At 44.1% G+C, this 27,217-nt stretch overlaps 1 protein-coding gene across 1 annotated transcript in view; it reads right to left on the minus strand.

The window, feature by feature from the left end:
* Positions 1-4,104: 4,104 nt before the first annotated feature.
* Positions 4,105-27,217, minus strand: part of SASH1 (SAM and SH3 domain containing 1) — a 157,073-nt gene continuing 133,960 nt past the window's right edge. Inside the window, 5 exon segments of the mRNA XM_037842581.1 lie at positions 4,105-7,456; positions 8,186-8,317; positions 9,026-9,277; positions 9,279-10,045; positions 17,910-18,023. Coding sequence (XP_037698509.1) covers positions 7,184-7,456; positions 8,186-8,317; positions 9,026-9,277; positions 9,279-10,045; positions 17,910-18,023 — 1,538 coding nt within the window. The 3' untranslated portion in view covers positions 4,105-7,183.

Here is a 27,217-nt window from a genome sequence, read left to right on the forward strand (position 1 = left end):
TAGGAAATTGAAGCCTGTTAGTTTCGACCTTTCCACACTGGGCGAGACTGTAAAAAATCTGTGGGACCAAGTCACCTCTTGGTTCTCTTGGCCCAATTTGACTAATTGGATTCTCTTGATGGTGGGACCATTGGTGGGATTAGTCATTGTTAAATCTTTGCTAGAACGCCTGTTTCAAGCGCGGCAGTACCGTGTTACCATTATGATGGCTATGTCCTCCACCTTTGATACCCCCAACAGCGACCATTCTGATGGCCATACCCCATCCTGGCCGCCTCGGGCGGGGCACTCGGGAGCGAGGTTTGTAGCTAAGCGCGCAGCTATGTCCCGGGTATAACGGGCGACGCCAGCAGTCATAATTTTTGTCTCAGGTAGGTCCCTAAGGCAGAGTCATAGTTGTGGCCAGACTTGACTCTAGCCAATGCATAGGGACGCCTAGTGACGCCTCCGACTCTGGTTAATGCTATCCCTGCCCCCGCCTTTGTCCCCCAGTTGCAAGGCAAAGCACTGCAGGGAGAGTCATGTTGTTTCCAGCTCACGGACTCTCCTGTCTCCATATGAGGTGAGCATTCTGGTCGGTGCTAGAGGCTCCGCCGCTAAATGGCTGAGACCTAGTCCAGACTCCCCAAAGCACCGGAACAAATTGTGAGCCATCTGGGTTCACGGGAGCACACTCATCACTGGGGACACTGGGTCGATATAAATAATAAAGGGGGAGATGTGGAGAGCCGTCTCCCGGGACGGGCATAGCGCATGCGCTGTAAACCTGCTCCAAAGTCCCCCCCGCCCATCGAGTGGTGCCAAGATGGCGCCCACATCCTGCTTCCGGCTTCTGATGTATGTAACCACCCGCTGTATTCACCAATCATGCTTGTGTGCGTGGCGTTAGCCCATTGGATACACGCAAGGTTTATAAGAAAGTTCCCGGGCAAAGCTCGGGGAGACAGCCCACAAGGAGCCGTACCTGACGGCCACATCGAGGCTGCTCTCCCGCGAGGCACTCTGCCCCGCGTGGAAACCTGTAACAGAGAATGCTTATCTAGCTTCAGTAAAAGACTTGCTCTCACAACCGCCGTGTGGCTCGAGTCGTGACTTCCAGCCAGGTCAGTTTGCGTGGTCTGCATCTCTCTCTCTCTCATCCCTTGTTTCTCCCCTCGCCGGCCGGGGAACAGGGGTCGAGCGGGGCGGCGCCGGACAGGGCAGCATGCCCCACATAGCTAAAAATGTTTTAAGAAAGAAAAATGAATTGGGAAGTCTCACACTACCTGACTTTAAAGCATATTACAAACCTACATTTATCAAAACAGCAAGGTACCAGCATAAAGATAGGTATACTGACCAATGGAATCAAATTGAGTGTTCAGAAATAGACTCTCTTCTCTATGGACAACTGATCTTTGATAAGGTGATCAAGTTAGGGTTAGGGTTAGGGAGCTAATATTTGGAAACCACATAACATAAGGGTTTAATATCCAGAATATATAAAGAAATCCTACAATTCAACAACAAAAACAACCCAATTAAAAAATGGGCAAAAGACATAGACACTTTTCTGAAGAGGAAAGACAAATAGTTCAAAAACATACGAAAAGATGCTCAACTTCACTGGCTATTAGGGAAATGCAAATAAATACCACAATGAGATATCATTTCACACTTACTAGAATAGCCATTACAAAAAAAAAATAGTGAAGAAAACAACAGAAAACTACAAGTGTTGGAGAGGATGGGGAGAAAGAGGAACACGTTTCACTGTTGGTGGGAATGAAGAATGGTGCAACCACTCCAGAAGGCAAGTTTGGCAGTTCCTAAGGAGGCTAAGTATAGAATTCCCATATGATCCAGCAATCCCATTACTAGGTATATACTCAGAAGAACTGAAGGCTATGACACAAATGGACATTCGTAAACTGATGTTTATAGTGGCATTATTCATGATTTCCAACAAATGAAAAAACAGTGCAAATGTCCATCAATGGATAAAAGGATAAACAAACTGAGGTATATACATGCAATGGAATATTATGCAACTGTAAGAAAAATAAAGTCATGACACATGCAATAATGAGGATGAACCCTCATTATGTCAAGTGAAATTAGCCAGAAACAAAAGGACAAATACTGTATGGTCTCACTAATATGAACTAAGTATAATGAGGAAACCATGAGAGTTAAAGTTGAGAACACAGGAAATCAGGAGGTAGCCAGAGGGTAGAGATTGGGCAGTTGGTGCTGAAGGACTACAGAAGTTTCCATAGGATTGATTGTCAGGATCCAGAAATGGATAGCATGATACCCTCAGACGGTAGCACAATATTGTAAGCAAAGTGAACAAAACTGAGTGTGAGTATGATTCAAAGGGGAAGGCTGGGGGCATGTATGACACCAGAAGAAAAAACACAGGATAAGAACTGGGACTGTATAACTTAGCAAAACCCAGAGTGGACAATGATGATGATTACATGAACAAATGTAAGTTTTGCATAAGGGAAAAGAAGTGAATGTCACCATTGCAAGGTGTTGAAAACGGGGGATACTACATGGAAAAAATACAATCAATGAGAACCAGGGTCTATAGTTAACAGTAACATAGTAATAGTCTTCCATTAGTTGTAACAAAGCTAATATACCAAAGCTAAACAATAAGAGGGAGCTGTGAGGGAGGGTATGGGATTCTTGATGTTTTTTGTTTTTCTTTCTTCTTTTTATATGCTTTTATTCTATATTCTTTTCTTTTTTTCCTCTTCTTTCTCTGCAGAAGGGAAAAGTTGTCATACAGATTGTTGGTGAAAGCATAACTATGTGATTACACCAGGAGCTATGGATTGCTCACTTATGATGGGATGTATGGTGTGTGAATAAAACTTTAAAAAATAAGCAGAAAGATATCAGTGCTGGAGAAGATGTGAAGAGATATACACATGTTCACTGTTGGTAGGGAAGTAGAACAGTGCAGCCCCTCTGGAGGGCAGTTTCTGGAGGGAGAACATGGTATGTTTAAAATTATTTTCTTTTGCTTTTCAAGAATGTTTGCTTCTAACAGAGCCCAGCACTTTCAGCACATGGGCATATGGTCGCACCCCACACAACCACCTCCTCTGACTCTTCTCCCTCAGCTGGGTTGGGCTCTCCTCTGGTTCCCATCCCCCTTGGTACCCGTCTATGGTTCCAACCAGATTCATGACACAAGGTGGGAGACGTCCACTGGGGTGAGTGGGGTGCTGACGAACCCACTGACCACAGTGGTCTTAGCTGTGGCCCCACACACATGTCCCCAGGTCCTTTCAGCTGGACTCAAGCTCAGTCCAGTTTGGACCTTCTGGTGTTTTTGTTGAAGTATACAAGAGATGACAGCTAAATTCCCTTTCCAGAAGGCTCTCCTGTGAGGGCCCTGAGTGAGAGTTTGGAATGATTCCCAAAAATGACAGGGCTGATGGGCACCTAGGGCCCCACGGCTGCCTCCCCATCGCCTCTTTCCGTCTCCAAACACTCAGAGCCCTGGAAAGTGCTGCCAACGTCGCTTGCTCCAAGAGGCCCTGGTGGACAGGAGCAAAGCAAGTCAGGATTCGAGGGCTGAGTGGTGTGGTTCCAGGGCTACCATCACTCTGCTCTTTTCCCTAATTGCATTTCTGTTCTTTCTGTCTTTTGAGTGAATGCAATGTGGTGAGGGTAGAACAAACTCCAAGAATCCGGTCGAGGTTCCTTAGGAATCCAAACATTTTTGTCAGGTTGATTAATTTCTGAAACACCCGATGTAGTTATTTTTTTCTTTCTTAGTGAAGGACTCGGGTTCTGCCTTCTCCAGCGGAAGGATCCTGGGCATGTCATCCCCCGGGCTGGACTCACACTGTCTGAAAACAATGGACCAGAGATGACTTCCCGAACTCTCCTTCCGGTCTCAGGTGCTGTGGTTACATGGCTCCATTATGCAGTGTTTGGGAAAAAATGCATAAATTGGAAAAGAGAATTAGGGTGTGTGTCTGAGAGCGAGTTCTGTGATGCAGCAGAAGAAATTGCACACAACTATTTTTCACACTTCACAAATTCTTTTTAATTTCTACTCCATTAGTCTCCAAAAATATACAAGGAACAAAAAAAGGCATATTCAGTTGAAGAATTTATTATTTTTATAGGTACACTGATGACATATAGACAAGTTTTGATATATAAGAAAACCCTTCTATCCACCTTTCTTTTTGCTAAATGAATCATCACAATCATTTTTACAATTTTTAAAACAATACACAGCTTTCTTGGGCTGAAGCAGTTGCAAGAACATATTGGTACTGGTATATTACAGCTACTTACAATGTTTAAGAACAGCAATGGAAAAAATAAGTTATTTAAATATTGATTTAATATACAGAAAGTGCAATGTTGTTAGTTGTTATATAACTTGCTTGACAGTTTTGTCTTTTCTATATCAATTTAAAATCAAAATAACTTGGACTCAGACTACTAAACTTTTTTTCCTAAAAATTACACAGTACGTGCATGCAGCATGACTTGGTGAAGTGACCTCTTTTGCTGCAGCTGTGAAAGCCAACTTTGCTACATCAGGAACTGATTTCCAACGGACTAGTTTCCAATTTCACCCACACCCGGGTTCAGGACAGAGAAAAGGGCCTCTGACAAAGGCCAGGCCGTGGGGAGGTATCTGCCACTTGGTTATTTGGAAACACAGACTGCACTGGGGCAGGATGCATTTCCTACCAGACAGTTTTTGAAGTAAAATTTATACACAATGGATGTGTCGCTACCTGAGCCAAACTGCCTTTCTAGGTTTCTTTTGTGCTTTCCAAAGAACAACTTTCACTGAGACTCTGAATTCTGTACCAAACACTACTGGGTAGAACTGGATATCACCCCTCCACTGATGTCCACGGATCCCGAACCACCTCAACAAATGCCACACACAAGCACGCAGGCTTTTCTATGGCCAAACAGTTTAAAGCAAAAGAAGAACCAGCAAACACTAAAGATGTTTACAAATACTAAAAACAATACAACAAAATAAAAACTCAAACCCCTTCCAAGCGAAAATCATTCATAGTCTCTGAATTAGATTTTCTATGTGAAGGGAATGATTCCCAGAGAAGGATGACAAATACATGGTTTGGCATTCAAATACTCAAATCCAGAACGTTCCCTCTTTGGGTGCTGCTTGGAAATTCACTACTTCTCCTTTTCCTGTGTTACCCTAACATGAGTTTTGCTCTCGGGATGTCATGCGGGGCAACTGCAAAAGCAGGAGAAGGAGCTGTCCGCAGCCGATACCGGGGTACAGCTGCAGGAGAAGCCGCAGCCGAGCCACAACCCAAACGGGCCGTGTTCACAGGAGCTGAAACTGGAGAGCACAATGAGCTGGCTTTACGAGTTCAATAGAAATTTGGCAGCTTTAGCTTACTCTACATTTCCACACATTTCACATGGTATCTTATGTAAGGTAAATATTACAGAAGAAACACATTAATTAAAAAATGAGTAACAGCATGAAAAAAAATGTCACCTGAGAACATCATTTTCCTCAGAAACATGGATACAGGATATAAAGCAAATGCTAGAGATGGCTTTGTAATTAATCATTTCTCTTTCTCTTTCCTGAGGGAAATAACTTCTTTTAATGAGTGGATTAAATATTACAGAACTTTTGATAAAGGCCTTATGTTCAAAATGTTTCTATCGTAAATGATCACATTTGATGCCTAAATGAGAGTTCACAATAAGAATGTAAAGGAAAATCATTTTGTATGCAATGGAAACCTTAAAAGTTTATAGTTCCCTAAATTTGCTGTTTGCTAGAAAATCAGATACTAGACTAAAAGAGGATACAATATACTTAAATCAGTTGGAAAACTATTTAGAAATATGCAAATACTTAATACACAGCTAAAGGGGTTTGTCTAGTTCCATAATGAACCACTGTTTTAATTAAACAGATTCTCTAAAAGGGAAAAGGAGGATATTCGGGGTTGAGACATGAGGGTGTGTACTCCTGAAAACAGGACTTTTGAAGATGTCACTAGCTAAGGTGAGGGGAGTGGAACGAGGGGGCTCCGTCCAGTGGGGCTGACTGCTTTCATACCCAACAGAAACTGGACAGAGAGAAGCCGTGGGGAACAGCCAAAGCTGGATGTCATGGAACCCAGCAGAGAAAGGGGTTGCCACTGGGTACACTGCCATGGGACGGAAAACCCACAGAGCCCCAAAGATCACCAGAGCCAGAAGACACCAATCTGGGGGGAAGCCAGCCTTTAGTGCCTGCGACTGCAAGCCAATGGTATTTAATCACAAAACTTAAAAACCATAAACCATTTCCTTTTTAAAAACACCTTTCTGGAACATTCAATCTTACAATGAGTTTTAGCAACAGTGACCTGTTAGCTGATGAATTTTGGAATGACAAGTTCAGAATCCCAAGTAAAGGCTGCAGCACAATGGCCAACATGGTAACAGAATACACTGGTTAAAACGAAAGGCAGTTACCACACATCATACACCTTTGTGATTTCCACACAGGTTTTTACTGGATTTACAGTTATTTTAAAAACTGAAAGCCAACATGAAATTCTGACGGATAAACACCCCTACAATGTAAGCTACGTTAAAATGAGACCATTAGAAAAGCGTATTTTTACTGAAAACATCCCAGATGTATTAGATGACAGCCTAAGCTGAAGATTTGGAATTACAGTTACAAGGATGTGAACACTAGAAAGATGCTTAAAAGCTCATGTTAAGGCAAATAAAAGCTGATTGCTAGAAAGCAATTATTAAAAGGTCTCTTGTTCAACCAAAGGGGAACAGAACCTTTTTTCTGGTGCTGCCCGATTTTCCTACTTCTGAATGAGCGAGGATGGTCGATGCTGTGTGCAAAGAGCTACACAGGCCTCTCCGAGCCTGTCGGCCCTGGGGCATCCTGCAGGGAACCCAGGACGGAGGGCAGAGACGGCAGGCGGCCTTCCCTGCCCCAGCCCTCCCCAGCAGCCCTGCTGCAGGTTGGCACCTGGTTCTTCTGCATTCTGAAAATAAAACTAAGTACTTGACTTTTCTTTGGGGGTTAAAGAGAACCGCACCAAATTCCCCGAGGGGGCTGTTCCGGAGGAGGGGAGTTCTGCAAGGCGCCTGGCCGGCGTGGCCTGGGTCTGCTCTGCCTGTGCAGAGAGGGAGACATTCGCCAGCCTCAGAGCACAGGGGGGGCCCCTGGGCCCGGTGGCCGTCCCAGGAGCCTGGCTGCGGCCACGAGCTTGCTTCTGTGTCTCTCCTCTGCGACGCCGGCCTGCTGAAGGCATGACTGGGTCAGGGAAGGCACTTGGCTCAGCGCGCTGACCCCTGCGGCGGCGAGGGCACTGCTGTACATGGGCAGCCCGATGGACACCAGCCAGTCGGACACAGACGAGACGCAGCCCGGGGAGAGGGCCTTCCGACAGATTTCTGTGAGTGCGCCACTCGGGATCTGGACAAGCAGAGAGACTGGTGTTAGAAGGACTGTGGGTGTGTTGGAACACGATCTGAGGACCGCAGGGCTGTGAGACAAACTCTGAAGGCAGCATTTAGGCTCCAGAAAGCGTATGGCCTTAGAGCAAACCCAAGTATAGGTCTCACCGGCCAGAGATCTTCAAGGAAAATTCCCTGAGGGGATGGAAAGAGGCAAAACTGGGTGACTAAAGTAGATTTTCCACCAGAAAACCAAATGTTTTAATCAATATAGTTATAAATAATTTAACATGCAATAATAGCAAGTGTTCGCAAAGTAGAGAAAGGGGCATTCATACTCTCCTGTTGGAAATGTAAAGTGCCACACCTCTCAAGAAAGGCAATTTGCTAAAAAGTGTGAAAATCTGTGAAATTCTACACACTTCTAAGCAAAATCTCTTCAAGGAATATATCCTCAGAAAGTAACCTTGGAAATTTACAAAAATTTATTAACAAGAATGTTCTTCACTGTATTGTTTACTTCCATCTACTAGGATACTCTGAAGAACTAACAACATAAAAGAATTTTTGATAACAGAGAAACAGATCATGACCCTCTAACTAGGACAACCAGGTTCCAAACTGCACGGTGGCCCTGTGCATCTCCACAAGGGGCTGGCCGCACTCGGACGGAGGATGGTTCCACGGGGCTGGGCTCCAGCTGCCCCCCCGTGTCCCCCCACAGCTCTAACGGGCCTGGGGCGCTCACCGCCATGCGGTGCTGCTTCCGTAGCAGCTTCACGCGGATCTGGTCCATGTGGGAGGCCACGTCCCTCTCGGGCTGGCCCAGGTCTTCCGCGTACCGCTGGACGAGGGCCTGAGGAATCCCGCAGCGGCCGTGCTGTGGGGCAGAGCAGACACATGGTCAGAGGATCCCCAAACAGGCAGGCAAGACACTCAGCGACTGCGAAACACCACCGAGAGAGTGCCTCTGAGATTTCTGTACTTCACTGTCAGAGTGATGTTCCTAAGGGAATACTCCAACACCTTTATCTTTCAAGTACCAGAGAGCTCGAGGAATGTGTGTGGAACACGGTCAGGCCATCCTGTGCTTTCCGGGCCAGAGTCCCCTCCTCACCCCACTGGGCTACTCCCCGATGTTCCTGCAGATGGTGCCCTGAACGGAGGAGACCTGGACAAACCAGAGGTGTGCTGCTGCACCTGCTACCCATAGAGACACCTGGACAATTACCGTGTCTCAAGTTTTCTGGTTTTCACAGTGCCCCTGATACACCTCTGTGAGGTAGTTACGCAAATTATCATCCGTCTAATATATGGGGAAACGAGAGTCTAAAAACATGCCAGGGCACAGAATCTAGAACTCAAGCCTCCACAAAGCCCCTCCTGGGAATGAATTCCAGCACCAATCACTCTCCCGCAGAGAAGAGCTGGCCAGCATTTAAAGCAAACAAGCAAAAGCCAAACAGGAGCAGGCGGCTCCGCGGTTGCAGGTGCTCCCAGACGGCCAAGGGGCTGGCAGGGAATCCTCTCTCCTCGTGGCCTGGCCGAGCAGGACAAAGGCTGTGCAAGGGGACAGGGTCTCGGGTACCTTGTCAGAATACGGCTCCTCAGTGAGGTCGATCCCCTCGGCCTGTAACTTGTTCTCCGTCAGCATCTCCAGATCGACTCCTCGAGGGCAGGAAACCTTCCTGGCCAAGGCTGGGCCCAGCTTCAGGCCATGCTCGTGCAAGCTGATGCTGCCTGGGAGCTCCGAGAGCCAGGGGGGAGGTCTGGTGCTCGGGGAGGGTGGCCAGGGCGCCTTGGCTGGCAGGCACGGGGCACTGGGACTGGGGGGGGCCCCCGCTGGGGCCACAGGGGGCAGGGAGGGGCCCGCTGGCAAGGCGCTCCCTGCTCCTCTTGGCAGGCACAGGTGGAGGCTGGGTCCTCACCTCCGGGACCCTCTGCTCAGCGTCTGCTCCTTCTTTGGTGCCTGGCGGATGGTCTGGTCCTTCAAAAGTGTGCCCTTTCCTGGGACCTCCGAGAGGCGTCCTTGGTGTGTGCTGAGCCACAGGAGGGTGGGCCGCCTTGCTTTTGGGCAAACACTGAGGGGATGAGCCACAGGCAGGGACTGGGACTGAACCGTCTGGCATTTCCGTCATGGTTCTCTGAGGGTCCAAGAACCTCTTGCTTTGGGTCACCAGCAAAGCACTGTCTGCAGCAGTGGGCTGCACCTTCGCGCCGGGGGTGGCTGTCTCGTGGGGCACTTCCAGTGTGCTCTGGGGGGTGGGCTCTGTCGGCTCATGGGGCACGTCACCATCGGCAGCAGGCTCTCCTTGCAGGTCGTCCAGGGAGTGGCAGCGGGGCCACGTCCGCACAGGGGGGCCCCCCAGGGCCTCGCAGCTCCGGCAGATGGAAGCGGGAAGGCTTCTCCGGTGTGGTTTCAGGCTGGGCGCCCCCGGCTGCTCCTCGCTCTCGGCACTGTGTGGGGCGAGGCCACTGCCCAGCAGGACCCCCTGCTCACTCCACCTCGGGGCACCCCCTGATGTCACCAGAGGCAGCGTCTTCGGAGGCTGGAAGCTGGGTCCCCGCGACGTCTTGGTCGGCAGGGGGCCGGCTTTCCGCGCTCTGCCTGGGAGACAAGGAGACAGATTACAATCCCGATTTAAGGGAGAAGGGACCGAGTGGACGCGCACAGGCGACGGTCACTGGGGTCTCCTTGGCCCAGGTCCCGGGAACACAGATGCTGCGTGTGACCGGGTGTGACCGAGCACCATCAGGTCCCGCTGTGACTCTCAGAAAGTCTTATTATGGGGCTCACAGAGGCCGCGGTCAGATGGGCCTCGTGGGGAAGACGCATGCCGGGCAGTGGAAGGGACCGAGCTGAGCTCTGCTGCCGGAGGCTGGACACGCCTGAGGGATGCCACGGACGGCTAAATGCAATCCTATCGCTCTGGGCCCACAGACAAAGGTAACAATCCCAGACCCGCTGCAGGTGTGAAGTTGAAATGTCTGGCTATAATTACTGGAAAGGTACTATCTTCTTCCTAATGTACTGTTTTAGTAAATATTTAAAATTTCGTATTTAATTTAGAATTTTTACATTGCTCCATTAAGCCATCTCACCATTTCAATAAATTAGCAGCAGGGAGAAGCCGGTGATGGGCTGACTTCCACGCCAGGGGAGAGCTGGACTGAGCCTCTCCTGCCGCCTCGGCCAGGAGCCACCCCAAGGGGTCTGGCCACTATTGGAAGAGAGAGACGCAGTCTCCTTCCCTGACTCACTCTAATTTCAAACTAGTAACACTGTATTTCAGATCAAGTGTAGTTCTAGACACTGAGATGTGGGGTAAGAAGAAATGGCCTCCTTAGTCAGATTTTTAATGATGATTCCATCCTTCTTGATAAGACCCAGATCAGCACACGAGATCTTTTGCATGTGGTGACGCCGAGACACGGCCGACTGGCAGCTGCCCCCTTCCTCATGGTAGTGGGGGGTCCCCAAGCCGAGGCCACCAGCTCCTGTCCCTCCACGTCCCGCACTGATAAGAACACGCTGGGTGAGGACCTGCAGCCCAGTGTCATTACTGAACCTACTGACTGTGGCCCCATTTTTCATTAACAGCAAAATCACCACAGATAAATGAAAAAGGGAAATGCCTCTTCAGAACATGTTATCACATTAAACCTAAAGTTAAAAAAGCATTGGGAATAGAAAATTCTGAAAAGCCGTTTAGCACAAATTTTAGAAATATGTTACTCTTTTCTCCTGACTCCCACCATAAACTCCGTTTGCACATTCTGCTTATCCTGGAAAGAGCCCTGAATGGAGCTGAAAATTCAATTTCTCGGCATCTTGAAAACATCCATGGCAGGTGCAACTGGCTTCTTGAGGGCACTGGAAATCCTGCCAATGTTGTCTTTAAAACCCAAACTAATCCAGAGCAGGTGAGAGGGGGGTTTACTGAAAAATCTGGGATTTGAAAAACTTGCCAACGGAGAAGAAAGAGCCTCTGCGAGGTTTCGATGCTGACTGACATTGAGGGTCTGGGCCATCTTAGCGGGTCTGCAGCCCACCTTGACCCACAAGCTTAACACTGGAGTTTGGGGAAAACGACCAGAACCCAACTGGTTAAGACTCACAGGCACACTCTGAGGTCCCACGGGGGCCACGGGGACTGGGGGGGCCACGGGGACTGGGGAGGCCCCCACCTCAGGGCCCCGGAACAAGTGTCACCTTGAAGCTGGCACCCTGAGTCCTGGCCCTGAGCCCACGGCGGCTCCCCAGCTTTTTTTCCTTTTTTTTAAACCATGAACCAGTGTCAGAAACACATTTTAGATTCACTGTCTAGTACATACAGGCACAGAGACAGACAGACGTGCACACAACTAAACACAAGTCAAGCAACAGTGCTTACCCTTAGTGCCTGGACTACACTCCGATATTCCCTATTGTATTTTACAAAACTGCTGTTCATGAGCCACTAAACTGATTTCACAGCCCACCAATGAATTGCATCCTGCAGTTTACAAAGCTCTGCTTCAGCAGGGGCTCAATAAATACCTGAACATGCTGCTAGAGGGGATTTCGGAGCCAGCACTCTCCATTCGGGTTGTCCATGTTGGGCAGGGACTGAGGCCTGGGCAGTGGGAGCCTCTAGAACTGTTTCTAATCTTGCTATGATGGGAGTTTGTTGGTCACGATGCAACCCACCGAGCCGCCACAGCACCCATTAGCCCACCTGACACGAGGAAGCATCCCGAAAGGTCACGCTGGCCCCCTCCCATCACCCTCTCCTGCAGCAACTGCAGCCCCTGCCTCTCAACTCAGGCCCTGAAGACCCTGCTCAGGTGCCCAGACCTTGTCGACCTCGTGGTTCAAGAGTTCCCAGCACTCAGATGTCAGTTTCTACTGAGTGGAAAAAGGACACAGGAGACACACAGTTTAGCTTGCACAGCTGCAGGTCTTTAAAAGGAAGTTTATTAACCTCACTCAGCAGTCAGGAAGCACTGATAAAGAGCTAAACAGATTACCACTGAGCTAATAATAGCAACAGAGTCATCGTTTTTGAGAACATTTCACTCTTGAAATCACTAACTTTCAGGGGAATTTAACTTTCAATTTAGTTCAGAAGCTTCAACTATAATATGGATCAAAGCTGAGGGGAAGGTGGGGTCTGTGGCAGAACTCGGGCACAGCCCTCCCTGCTGTGACCCCAACCTTCCTGCCACCCAAGCACCCAGTCCACACGGCCACAGAAAACCGGGGCCGAAGCAAAGGAATGGAGGATGCAAAAAGTGGTGGCTCCTTTAAACACAACTTGTATGGACTGTTCCACTCAAGAAAAATACTTTCCTCATAAGAGCTACAACACAATCATGGAGCTTGGATTAATATTTGAAAAAACAAAGGAAGGGGGAGGTACAAAGCAGAAAAGAGGAAAAGTAAAAAAAGGGTAAAATCTATCTTGAAAACATGTTTCCTTTAAAGTGCTTTTTGTATGCACTGGCAATGTCACACCTCGCTGCATAATTTTGCTGCTTTCCAAAGTGAGATGTGTGGCTGACCCTACTGCTCCCAAATCTAAGTGCTCACTGACTGTCCTTTAGGGCAAGCACCTGTGGAGGACATGCTGTCGATAAACCACTAGTTCAAGATGCAGTTCACTGAGTGTGGGACTTCCGGCAGACAAAGACGGCGGCGGAATGCACCCCAAGTATTCCTGCACAGACTCTATGAACAACCAGCAAAACTGGCAGAGCCACCTTCCTCTCAAATGCAGAAAGCGGTTCAAGGCTGGCAGCACTGAGTAAGTGCTGAGTCAAGGAAATGTGTAAGAAACGGTGGCAAAGCCTGGTGCCCTTGCCGGCTCTTCCCCTACTCCCTCCTGAATGCAGTGTGGAGCCATCCTGTGCCCCAAATGTCATTTTCTAACCTTTCCAGAGGGGAAAATAGCTCCTATGAGCACACTACCAGATGTCAGTGCCAATCTATTGGGTGGCAGTCTGAAAGACTGAGCAAGACCACCTCAGGCTCACCCTCCCAGAACTTGTCCTGTAGGCTTAGAAGCCACTTGCAGACAGCTACAGCAGTCTCAGAAATAATTGAGTCAAAACAGCCTGGGGCAAGGACTACCTGCTTCAAGGCATACAATAGAGTACCTGGAGGGGGAGAAAGTCTATTTTGGCCAGATGGGGGGTGGGGACATTCAAATTCCTAAAGCCACGAGCAAGTACAAGTCCAGGGCAAGAAGCGGAGTCAGCGCAGGGTCAGATAAGGAGAGGACCCTGCACCCTGCACTCACCCCAGGCTGAGCCCCCCCAGCCAAAGCAGAGCCAGTTTGCAAAGATTGTGAAAGATGCTTTTTGCTTTTGTTTGTTTTCATTAGCTCCAGGCACTCAGGAAATCTCTGTGTATCACCAGCTGGATACAAACTTAAGGAAAAGACAACACAGAGACTAAATCCCAGAGTCAACATTTTAAAATATTAAAGTATGCAGTTTGCAAGAAAAGATTACAAGACATACAAAGAAACACAAAAGATGGCCCATCCAAAGGAACAAGACAAAAATCAAGAAACCATCAACAAAGAGGCAAACTTTGGACATACCGAACAAAGACCTTAAAAAAAAAAATCCTCAATTTGCTCAGTGAGATGAAGGAAAATACAGAAAAAAAACTAAACAATATCAGATAAACAAGGAATGAACAATGTGAGAATCTCAATAAAGAGATAGAAATTTTAAAAAGGAACCAAACAGAAATACTGAATTTGAAGACAACAATAAATTAAATGAAAATTTCCCTAGAGGGCTTTAAAAGCAGATTGGAGTAGAAGAAAGAATCAGTGAACTCAAAGACAAGACAACTGAAATGATTCGGCCTGAGGAGCAGGAAGATAAAAGAATACAAAACAGAACCTAAGACACCATCAATTGGACACATTTTGGGAGTCCCAGAAGGAGAAGAAAAGAGAAAGGGGCAGAAGGAATATTTTAAAAAATAATGGCATAAAACTTCCCAACCTTAGCAAAAGACATGAATATGCACAGTCAAGAAGCCCAATGAACCCCAAACAGGATAACTCAATGAGAACCACACCCAGACACACAGCAGTCAAACGGCTGGATACCAAGGACAAGGACAGAGTTCGGAAAGCTGCAAGAGAAAAAGCAGCATGTTATGTACAAAGGAGCCCCAATAAGATTAAATGTGGATTTCTCATCAGAAACCATGGACGCAGTAAGGGAATGGGGCAAAATATTTCAAAGTGCTGAAAGAAAACAACTGACAACCAAGAAAATTCTATCCAGTGAGACTTTCTTTCAACAATAAGGGAGAGATTAAGACATGCCCAGATAAACAAAAGCTGAGGGAGTTCGTCACCATTAGGCTGCCCTTCAGACTGAAAGGAAAAGCCTCGATGGTGGGTCGAGGCAGCACAAAGACACACAGACCCCTGGTGAGGGTTACCATATGGGGAGTAATATTACATCGCATTTTTTTGGTATGTTACCCCACCTTTTACTTCTTACAGGTTTTAAACTGCAGACACATACAAAGTAATGATAAATACATGGTTTTGGACATACAATATATAAAGATATAATTTGTAACAAGTACAAAAGAAAGGTGGAGGACAGAGGGATACAGGAACAGTGTGTACGCTATTGAAGTTAAACTGGTATGAAATCAAAAGCGACTGTTACAGATTAAGGATGTTAAATCTAAGCCCCATGGTAACCAAAAGAAAATGAATGAAAAATATATACAGAAAGAAATGAGAAAAGACTCAAAATGGCACAATAAAAAAAAATCAAATAAATATGAAAGTAGGTATTAACGGAAGAACTGATGGTCAAAGAAGGTATAAAACTTACAAAGACTAAACAGCAAGATGGCAGAAGAAAGTACTGCATGATCAATAGTAACTTCAGAAGTAAGTGGACTAAACTCTCCAATCAAAAGGCAGAGACTGGCAGAATGGATAAAAAAGGCATGACTTCACTATATGCTGTTTACAAGATACCTTAAATTCAAAGACACAAGCAGGGTAAAAGTAAAAGTATGGAAAAAAACATACTATGCAAATAGCAAATTAAAGAGAGCTGGGGTCAGATAAAATAGATCGTAAGAAAAAAACTATTAGGAACAAAGAAAGTCACTATGTACTGATAAAGGGGTCAATTCAAGAAGAAGACATAACAATTATAAATATATGTGAACCTAACAGCAGAGACCCCAAATATATGAGCAAATATTCACAGATTTGAAGGGAGAAATAGACGGTTTATATTAACAGTAGAAGACTGTAAGACACCGTTCTCAATAAAGGATATAACATCTAAGCAGAAGATCAATAAGAAGCACAGGACTTGAGTGATGCACTGAACCTACAGGACCTGTCAGCCACACATGGGGCCGTCACCCAACAGGAGCAGAACAGACGTCTCTAGAGCATATGGACTGTTCTCCAGGACGCATCGTATGTTAGTCACAAAACATGTCTCAATACATTAAAAATATAGAAATCATACACTGAATCTTCTCTGACCACACTGTAATGAACCAGAAATTGATAACAGAGGGAGAACATGAAAATTCACAAATACATGAAAATTACACGATGCACTCTTAAACAACCAATGGGTCAAATCACAAGAAAAAATAGCAAATATTTTGAGGTGAATGAAAATGAACACACAACATAACAAAACTTATGAGAGGCAGCAAAGGCAGTGCTGAGAGGGAAATTTATAACGGTAAATGCTTACATTTAAAAAGAAAGATCTCAAATCAGAGACCTAACTTCAAGCTACAGGATTCAGAAAAAGAAGAGCAAATTCAACCCAAAGTGAGCAGAAGGAAAGAAATAACAAAGGTTAGAGAAGAAATAAATGAAATAAAGAATAAAAAAAGTAGAGAGGATCAACAAAAACAGAAGTTGGTCCTGTGAAAAGATCAATAAAGTCTAGGTTGAGCTCAGCGCTGCGTGAGTCTGCAGCTCAGTGCTCCAACCCGCTGCAAGCTCGCCTTCCCCAAGAACCTCCAGGAAATAGACCTGCCGGGGGCTGGCCCAACAGGGGAGGCTTGGGCCCCAAATTCTGACTCCACAGTACAAGGGAGGAGGAAGGAAATACCACAGTAGACTTGGTAGTCCTACTGCATCTAGGTGGTCTGAATTTTTCGAATTTTAACAAAAAAACTATTTTAAGATTTAATCAGTTACCCTTTATTTATTCAGAAAGCAAGCTTCCCCTAAAAGGAAGCGATTACTATTTGGATAAACTTGATCTTTACACATTATTTCGATATGAATTTAGATATCTTTGCACTGTAATCTTGAATATACCACTGCCAGAATTTATCTTTTCACCAAATATTTTGAAACACTCTGCAACTGCTCTGGCCAGGCTAACAGGCGAGCCTGCTTCCCGCAGCTCTGGATGCTGGAGGCTGCTCCAACTCGCTGTCTGTTTAATGAGGAAATCTGGGGAGGGGCTGTTCTGCTGCCGAGAGAATCAAAACTTTATAACCTGGCTGTGCATCATCTCCTCAACTCCTCGTATGAAATCGGAGCCACACACATGGCAGATGAGCTCCTCAAAATAAATAAGCAAACATATTGGCAAAGAAACCTGGGCTATGTGTTGCTTGTTTCTTTGTTTAAAAATTGGTTGGCATATTGTAATCTAAATTGTGGTGGTTGAATGCAATTATTATAACAAATACAAACTAAATTCCTTCTTGCTTAAAGTTCAGATAAGCCCAGATACCACGAGCTGGTCCATGCTGGCACTAGAGCATTGAGTTGAGAATACTTACGGAATTAGAAAATTATACGGTCTAAAATGTTGTCTGCCTTGACACAGAGCCTACTAGGAGCGAGGGTGTTGCCAGGTGGGAAACATGATCCAAGAGGAAAGGACAAAGCCTCGGGCATATTAACCTCTCTGAGGTTTAGTGCTCTCATTGATAAAGATGCATTGCTGGGTTCTGCAATAATTAGTAATTGCATGTATGTACAGTGGGCCCTCTGCCCAATTCACAGTTGGTATTTAATCACTGCTGTGTGTTATAAGTACATTAGTACTTTACCTTAATTGTCAGAACTAGTGCAGAGGTGAGGGGCTCAGGGACAGGAAGTAACGTGACCAACAGCTTCAGCTTCTAGGTGCCAGATTCAGGGTTCCAGTCTATTTTTTCTCACTCAAAATCCCACAGCTCGTCACGGTCTATAACTGGGGCAAAGACCCCAAGTGTCTCAGGACCCCTGGGCTCCTTCTCTGACACCCAAGTTCAGTCGTAAACCCCTCGCGTTTAGGTGCTAAGAGGGATGGAAGAAGGACTATGCTGAGATCACAGCATTTCTTATCTCAAAAAACACCAGCTGCCTTGGTTCCTGAGCACCCCCAGTCCTGGAACAGGCTCCCTGTCTACTGCCAGCACCCCCGAGGGCAACGGCTCGGGCCAACGAAGGGGCCTGTGGCATTACCGTTGTCCAGGTTCTCACTGCTCTCGTAGCAGCCCGAGTCTCGCGGCGAGCACCCGCTCAGGCCCTGGCCATCCACGAGCAGCTTCTCCTGTGATCCCGACTGGTCACTGTTACCTGAAGGTGAACAGAGCACAAGCCATCAGGGAGGCAGACAGCAGGTGTCAACGTCAGCCGGATGCTGACTTCATCCTGCACCACATGCTTCCCAAGGTCCTGGACTTCTGGAAGAGAACATATTGTTTTAAAACAAAGTAAAAATGAACTAATGAGGTTTGGAACATTTTCCACACCAAATAAGGTATCACATGAAAAAGAATTTGGAGAAAAGCGTGGAGTTGATATAGATCAGTGTCTCTGAAGTTTTCCAAACAGAGGTGCCTCTGGCTTCAAGGTCACTGGGCAGAACTTCCAGGAAGAAGGTGGAATATGGACAGGCAGAACTCACTCCTCCACCAAAAACACCTAGAAAACAGGCACCACTGTTTCCACACAGACACTGTGGTGAGTGGCTGAACTCGACTGTGACTCTCAGCCACCCCAAGGCAGCAACTTCTGGTCAGCCTGGTTCTCGCCCAGCTGGCTGCTGTGGACTGGGAGAACCAGGGAGGCACCTCGCTTGGGAAAGCAGGAGGACATGGCACAGTTCTGATACAACTGCTGGCTGCAAAATTGATTCTCTGGGTCCTGCAGCCTTGCCGCTCTCCAGACTGGAGTCCTGGGCACCCGTGATTCCACGGACAGAGCAGCTGTGACCGAGAAACTGTAATGAGGGACTGAACTCTGCTGTGGCACCTGGTGCCCAACCCCACCCTCAAGGCCAGCAGTTTCTGGTCAGCCCAAACCCTGCCCAATTGTCTGCTGCAGCACAGTTCTAATCCAACTGTCAGTCGATGAAATTGGACCTCGGGGTCCCTCAGCCTTGGTCCTTTCTGGACAGGTGTCTGCAACACCACGGTGACATTATTTCCACCTGACTCAGAAACAGAGGGATCAGATGGCTAAAAAAATAACCTACTTCTGTAGGACAGTGGCGAACATGTTGCTGAAGAGCACCACCTGCTGGGAAGGCTGGGAAAGTGCAGTCTTGGGAAGCTGCTTTCCTAACCCTCTCCACAGGGGCCTTCAAAACTGGGTTGTATCCCCTGTGTGAAATCCTGGTCCTGTATGGCTGGGAAATACTGATGAACCAAGTGCCAATGAAGAGCCTTAAGATGAACCCAATCAACAACAAAATCTTAGATGAGAGGGAAAACAACTTCTAAAATAAACCTATCAATATAATCAGATGCCTAGATTTCAGCAAAGGATTACTAAGAAATAAGAAAAACAAGAAGATATGGACAAGCTAAAAAATCAAATTAAAAAGTCAGAGGAGATACAGAATTTGGAACAACTAATCAAATCTCCTAAACAAAGATGGCTAAAGAGACAAAGGATGTTAAGGTGACACTGGATGATGATAAAGAATTTGAAAACATATAAAGGAAAATAACATATAATGGGAATGAAAGACAAAACAGATGAGATTAAAAATATACCAGAGACACACAACAGCAGATTTGAAGAGGCAGAATAAAGGATTGGCAAGCTAGAAGACAGAGCATCCAAAATCAAACAGACAAAAGAATAGATGGAGAAAAGAATGGAAAAATATGAGCAAGGACTCAAGGCAATGATTGACAACACAAAGTACACAAAGATATACATCATGGGTGTCTCAGAAGGAGAAGAGAAAAGAAAAGGGGCAGAAAGAATACTTGAGGAAATCACAGCTGAAAATTTCTCAACCCTTATAAAAAGACATGAAGTTGCAAATCCAAGAAGCCCAATGGACTGCAAACAGAATAAACCCTAACAGAACCACTCCGAGACACATACTAATTAGAATGGCAACTGCCAAATATAAAGAGAGAATTCTGAAAGCTGCAAGAGAAAAGCCATGCAGCACTTACAAGCATGCTGCAACAACATTAAGTGCAGATTTCTCATCAGAAATCATGGAGATGAGAAGGCAGTGTTACAATATACATAAGGTACTGAAAGAGAAACACTACCAGTCAAGATTTCTTTATCTGGCAAAACTGCCCTTCAAAATTGAGGGAGAGTTTAAAACATTCACAGATAAATAGGAACAAAGAGAATTCATTGATAAGAGTCCAACCCAAAAGAAATACTAAAAGGAGCTCTGCAGGCTGAAAAAAAAAAAGACAGGAGAGAGAGAGACTTGAGGAGAGTGTAGAAAGGAAGATTATCAGTAAGGGTAACTGAAAGGATAAAAAGAAAGACAAGAATAAGATATGACACATAAAATTCAAATGCTGAAACAGTGGAAGTAAGTACTGCTTTTACAGTAGTAACACTGAACATTAATGGACTAACTCTCTAGTCAAAAGAAAGATTGGCAGAATGGATAAAAAAATATGATCTAGCTAGATGCTACCTGTAAGAGACTCAACTTAGACCCAAAGATACAAATAAGTTGCGAGTGAAAGGCTAGAAGAAAATACTCCATGCAAACAACAACCAAAACAGAGCTGGGGTAGCTATAATAATATTGGACATAATGAACTTTAAGTACAAAAAATGTCATGAGAGTCAAGGAAGAACATTATATAGAAGAAACAATCATAAATATTTATACTCCTAACTTTATGCCTGAAGTACATGAGGCAAGCACTGGTAAAACTGAAGGGAGAAACAGATTTTCTAAAATAATAGTTGGGGACTTCAATACACCTCTCTCATCAAGAGATAGAGCACAAAGACATAGGGTCAATAAGGAAACAAAGAACTTGGATCAAACATAGATGAACTAGACCCAACAGATGCATACAGAAAGCTGCACCCCAAAACAGCAAGACATACATTCTTCTCAAGTACCTATGGCTCATTCTCCAGGACTGAACATATGCTGGGCAACAAAATAAGTCTCAATAAATTTAAAAAGACTGAAATTATACAAAGCACTTTCTTAGATAAGAATGGAATGAAGGGGGCGGGGCAAGATGGCAAAGTGGTGAGGAGTGGAATTTAGTCTCTCCTCTACAGCAGCCAGTAATTACCCAGGAACTGTACGAAACAGTGTTTTTAGGGTCTCCAGTGACCAGTCACACATCGTACACAAATCTGGATTACATGGAAAAGCTGAGAATGCAGCAAGATCTGTAAGTTCCCCCAACCAGGGGTCTGGCGCCGCTCCCCACCCAGACCTCTCAGACTGTCTCACAGCCAGCTCCATGAAAGGAAAAAAATAAAACAATCTGCTGGGAGCAAGAAGGGGGCTCAACCCAGCCTCAACTGCAGAATTAGTTAACAAATTGTTAATCAATTAACTTTTAGAGCTGGGGGTGCCAGAGAAGGGCTGGGCTCTGGGAAGTAGGGGCATGTATGAGGGGGCACCTATTCCCTGCATCCAAAAAGGCTGTTTTTTTTTTTCCCTACATTTTGCCTCTCCTCCTTTCTTGCTCTCTGACTCCTTATCTTTTTACACTTCAGTAGCCCCCTGGCAAGGATAGAATTAAAGCTGTTGGAGAGTAATTATGCAGATAATAGCACAAAGCACATCTTTAAATACTCTATTCTGACACTGACAAAACTTCCAGGCTGGGGCAAGGCTTTAAAAAGGGATTTTTTTACTTTTTCTTTTTTTGTTGTTTCTTTTAAAAATAACCATTGTAAGTAGCTCTTTTCAGGTATCTGCAACTGGCCTCTGAACCCAGGAAACGGAGAGCTGAGATAGGTCTGACAGACAAAGCAGTGAGCCTAGTGGGGGAGACAGTTCCCTGCAGGGCACATAACTCCCCCAAGAAGAATGGACCACAGTCTACCTCAATTTGCAGCCCTTCATCAAGGAGCTCAGACCCCAGGGGCTGGAATTCATTAACCAGCTTCAGTCAGCCATGGCCCCGACAAGGTCAGGGTCACCGGGAGAACTAAAGGCTCCCACCTCCTTACACTGGTGGGGGAGCTGCGGGCTGGCAAGTGCCACCTGGTGGACAGGAGAGGAGAAGCACAGAGTCTAAAGGCCTCACAGGAGGGTCTCATTCTCAAGGAAACTCCATACCCTCCTCCCGAGACCCAGGCCTCTCTGGACTGGGAAAACCTGACTGGGGTTGACCATATCTGAAGAGACCATCACACAAGAAGGCTACATAGAGGCAGGGCAAGAAACAGAAAAACAAGAGGTGAAAAACTATGATCAACTAAATAGAACCTAAGTTAGAGGTCTAGAATAAGTTTAACTGAACACCAAAGGTTAGAGAACAAAGACAACCAACAAGAAAACTCTAGGTAAAGTGAAAACGAGTTCCAGAATATACTAATCAAGAAAGTCAGATGCTCAGACAGCTCAAAATAATGAGCCATACTAGGAAACACAAAAATATGGACCAGCAAAAGGAACAAACTAACACTTCAACTGAGATAGAGGAACTGAAATAAATAATTAATAATCAAACAGATCTCCAAAATCAATTCAAAAATCAAATCAGCGACCTGAGGGAAGATATGGCAAGAGATGAAGGATATAAAGAAGACACTGGATGACCATAAAGAAAAGTTCTTAAACTTGAAAAAAACAATGGCAGAACTTATGGGCACAGTGGAGGAGATGAAAAACACAATAGAGGGATACAACAGTAGATTTGAACAGCCAGAAGAAAGGATAAGTGAACTGGAAGATAAGATATTTGAATTCATACACACAAAAGAACTGATGGTGAAAAAAATGGAAAAATATGAGCAGAGTCTTAGGGTGCTGAGTGACAACATGAAGCAAACGAAAATACGTGTTATGTGTGTCCCAGAGGGAGAAGAGAGGGGAAAAGGAGCAGAAAGAATAATAGAAGAAATATTCACTGAAAATTTTCCAACTCTTATGAAAGACAGAAAATTACAGATTCAAGAAGCACAGTGTACCCTAAAAGGATAGATCCCAATAGACCTACTCCAAGACACTTACTGATCAGATTGTCCAATGTCAAAGACAAAGAGAGAATTCTGAAGGCAGCAAGAGAAAAGCAATCCATCACATACAAGGGAAGCTTGATAAAACTATGCACAGATTTCTCCGCAGAAACCATGGAGGCGAGAAGACAATGGTATGATATATTTAAGATACTGAAAGAGAAGAACTGCCAACCAAGAATTCGATATCCGGCAAAACTGTCCTTCAAAAATGAGGGAGAGATTAAAATATTTTCAGACAAACAGACACTGAAAGAGTTTGTGAATAAGAGACCAGCGCTACAAGAAATACTAAAGGGCACACTAGAGGCTGATAGGAAAAGACAGGAGAGAGAGGTTTGGAGAAGAGTATAGAAATTAAGGTTATCAGGAAGGGTAAAAGGAAAGCAAGGGAGAAACAAGATATGACATATAAAATCTGAAAGACAAACAGTAGAAGAAAGTACTGCCCTTACAGTAATAACACTAAATGTTAATGGATTAAACTCCCCAATAAAAAGACATAGACTGGCAGAATGGATTAAAAAACAGGACCCATCTATATGCTGTCTACAAGAAACTCATTTTAGACACAAGGACAAACATAGGCTCAAAGTGAAAGATTGGAAAATGATATTTCATGCAAACAACCAGAAAAAAGTGGGAGTAGCCACATTAATATCAGACAAATTAGACTTCAGAAGTAAAACAATTAAAAGAGATGAGAGGACACCATACATTAATAAAAGGGTCAATTCATCAAGAAAACATAACAATCATAAATATTTATGCACCAAGACAGAATGCCCCAAAATTCATGACACAAACACTGAGAACAGTGAAAGGAGAAGTAGGTACCTCTACAATAATATTCGGAGACATCAATACATGCTCTCATCAATGGATAGAACATCTAGACAGAGGATCCATAAGGAAACAGAGAGATTGAACTGTACGGTAATTGGACTAGACTTGACAGGTATTTATAGAACACTACATCCCGCAACAGCAGGATACACTTTTTTCTCAAGTGCTCATGGAACATTCTCTAGGATAGACACATGTTGGGTCACAAAGCAAGTCTAAAAAAATACTGATATTATCAAAAACATTTCCTTGGACCATAATGGAATGAAGTTTGAAATAAATAACAAGCAGAGGGTCGTAAAATTCACAAATATATGGAGGCTAAACAACATCCTCTTAGAAAACCAGTGGGTAAAGGAAGAAATTACAAGAGAAATTAGTAAATACCTTGAGGCAAATGACAATGAAAACACAACATATCAAAACTAATAGGACGCAGAAAAGGTGGTGCTGAGAGGGAAATTTATTGCCCTAAATGCCTATATTAAAACAGAATAGAGAGCAAAAAATGAGGAATTAACCATTCACGTGGAAGAACTAGAGAAAGAACAGCAAACTAACCCCAAACAGAAGGAAAAAATAACAAAGATTAGAGAATAAATAAATGAAATTGAGAACAGTTAAACAGTAGAGAGACTCAACAAAATTGATGGACCTCTAGCTAGGCTAACAAAAAAGAAATAAAAAAAAAAGAGAGTGAGAGAGAGAGAGTGCACATGTAAACAAAATAAGAAATGGGAAACGAGACATAACTACTGACCCTGCAGAAAACAAGGATGTAATGAGAAGATACTACAAGCGACTATATGGTAATAAACTAGACAACTTAGACAAAATGGACAACTTCCTAGAAAAGCATAAACAACCAATGTTGACTCAAGAAGAAATAGACAACCTTCATAAGCCAATGGCAAGTAAAGAGATTGAGTCAGTCATCAAAAAGCTCCCAAAAAAGAAAAGCCCAGGACCAGATGGTTTCACATGTGAATTCTACCAAGCATTCAAGAAAGAATTAGTACCAGTCCCGCTCAAACTCTTCAAAAAAATTGAAGAAGAGGGAAAGCTACCCAACTCATTCTATGAAACCATCACCCTAATATCAAAATCAGACAAAGATAATATGAAAAAAGAAAATTATAGACCAATCTCTTTAATGAATATGGTTGCAAAAATCCTCAGCAAAATACTCGCATATTGAATTCAGCAGCACTTTAAAAGAATTATATGTCACGACCAAGTGGGGTTTATTCTAGGTATGCAAGGCTGGTTCAACACAAGAAAATCAATTAATGTAATATACCAACCACATCAATAAATCAAAGCAGAAGAACCACATGATCATCTCAACAGATGCAGAAAAAGCATTTGACAAAATCCAACATCCTTTCTTGATGAAAACACTTCAAAGGATAGGAATAGAAGGGGAATTTCTCAATATGATAAAGGCAATATATGAAAAACCCACAGCTAACATCAAACTAAATGGGAAGAGACGGAAAGCTTTCCCTGTAAGATCAGGAACAAGACAGGGATGCCCACTGTCACCATTGTTATTCAACATTGTGCTGGAAGTTCTAGCTAGAGCAATTAGGAAAGAAAAAGAAATAAAGGGCATCCAAATTGGAGAGGAAAGAGTAAAACTTTCATTCTTTGCAGATAACATGATTCTATATGTAGAAAATCCAGAAAAATCTACAGCAAAGCTATTAGAACTGATCAATGAATACAGCAAAGTGGCAGGCTACAAGATCAACATGCAAAAAGCTGTAGTGTTCTTATACACAAGTAATGTGCAACAAGAGGAAGAAATCAAGAAAAAAATTCCATTTACAATAGCAACCAAAAGAATCAAGTATTTAGGAATAAACTTAACGAAGGCCACAAAAGATATACACAAAGAAAACTAAAAGAAACTGCTAAAAGAAATTGAACAGGACCTAAAAAAATGGAAGAACATACCGTGTTCATGGATTGGAAGACTAAATATAATTAAGATGTCAATTCTACCTAAACTGATTTATAGATTCAATGCGACACCAATTAAAATCCCAACAACATACTTTGCATAAATAGAAAAACCAATAACCAAATTTATTTGGAAGGGTAAGGTGGCCTGAATAGACAAAAATATCTTGAGAAAGAGGAATGAAGTGGGAGGTCTCACAGTACCTGACTTTGAAACATATTACAAAGCTACAGTGGTCAAAACAGCATGGTACTGGCATTAGGACAGAAATAACACCAAAGAAATTGAATTGAGTGCTCAGAAAGACCCTCACATCCATGGACAATTGATCTTTGATAAGGCAGTCAAGCCAAAGCAACTGGGACAGACCCCTCATACAAAGATTAACTAGAAATGGATTAAAGACCTAACACTAGTGCTAAGACCATAAGACTCTTAGAAGAAAACATAGGGCAATATGTTAAAGATCTTGTGATAGGAGGTGGTTTTTTAGACCTCACACCCAAAGTGTGAGCAACCAACGAACAAACAGACAAATGGGATCACCTCAAAATCAAACACTTTTTACATCAAAAGACTTTGTCAGAAAGGTAAAAGGCAGCCTACACAATGGGAGATGATATTTGGAAACCACATATCAGATAATGGTTTAATATTCTGAATATATAAAGCAATCCTATAACTCAACAACAGAAAGACAAACAATCCAATTAAAAAATGGGCAAAAGACGTGGACGGACACTTTTCTGAAGAGGAAACACAAATGGCTCAAAAACATATGAAAAAATGTTCAACTTCACTGGCTATTAGGGAAATGCAGATCAAAACCACAATGAGATCTCATCTCATACCTACCAGAATGGCCATTATCCAAAAAAACAGACAATTACAAGTGCTAGAGAGGATGTGGAGAAAGAGGCACACTATTCACTGTTGGTGGGAATGCAGAATGGTGCAACCACTCTGGAAGACAGTGAGACAGTTCCGTAGGAAGCTAAGTATAGATTTGCCATACGACCCAGCTATTCCAGTACTCAGAGGAACTGAAAGTTAAGACATGAATGGACATTTGTAAACTGATGTTTATAGTGGCATTATTCACAATAGCCAAGAGATGGAAACAGCCCAAATGTCCATCAACGGACGAGTGGATAAACAAACTGTGGTATATACACATGATGGAATATTACACAGCTGTAAGATAGAACAAAGACATGGAACATACAATAACATGGTTGAACTTTAAGGACATTATGTTGAGTGCAGTTAGCCAGAAACAAAGGGACAAATACTGTATGGTCTCACTAATATGATCTAATATTAATGAGCAAACTTTGAGAGCTAATAGCTGATAACATAGGCTACCAGGCGATAGAAAGAGGGCAGAAATTGGGCATTTGATACTGAAGGACTATAGAATGTTCAACAGGATTGACTGTATAGATCCAGAAATAGCATAATACTGTGTGATGGTAGCACAATATTGTAAGTACACTGAACAAAGATGTCTGTGAGTAAAGCCAAAAGAGGT

The sequence above is a fragment of the Choloepus didactylus genome, chromosome 7, assembly GCF_015220235.1.
Source record: "Choloepus didactylus isolate mChoDid1 chromosome 7, mChoDid1.pri, whole genome shotgun sequence".
In the NCBI taxonomy this organism is placed as follows: Eukaryota; Metazoa; Chordata; class Mammalia; order Pilosa; family Megalonychidae; genus Choloepus; species Choloepus didactylus.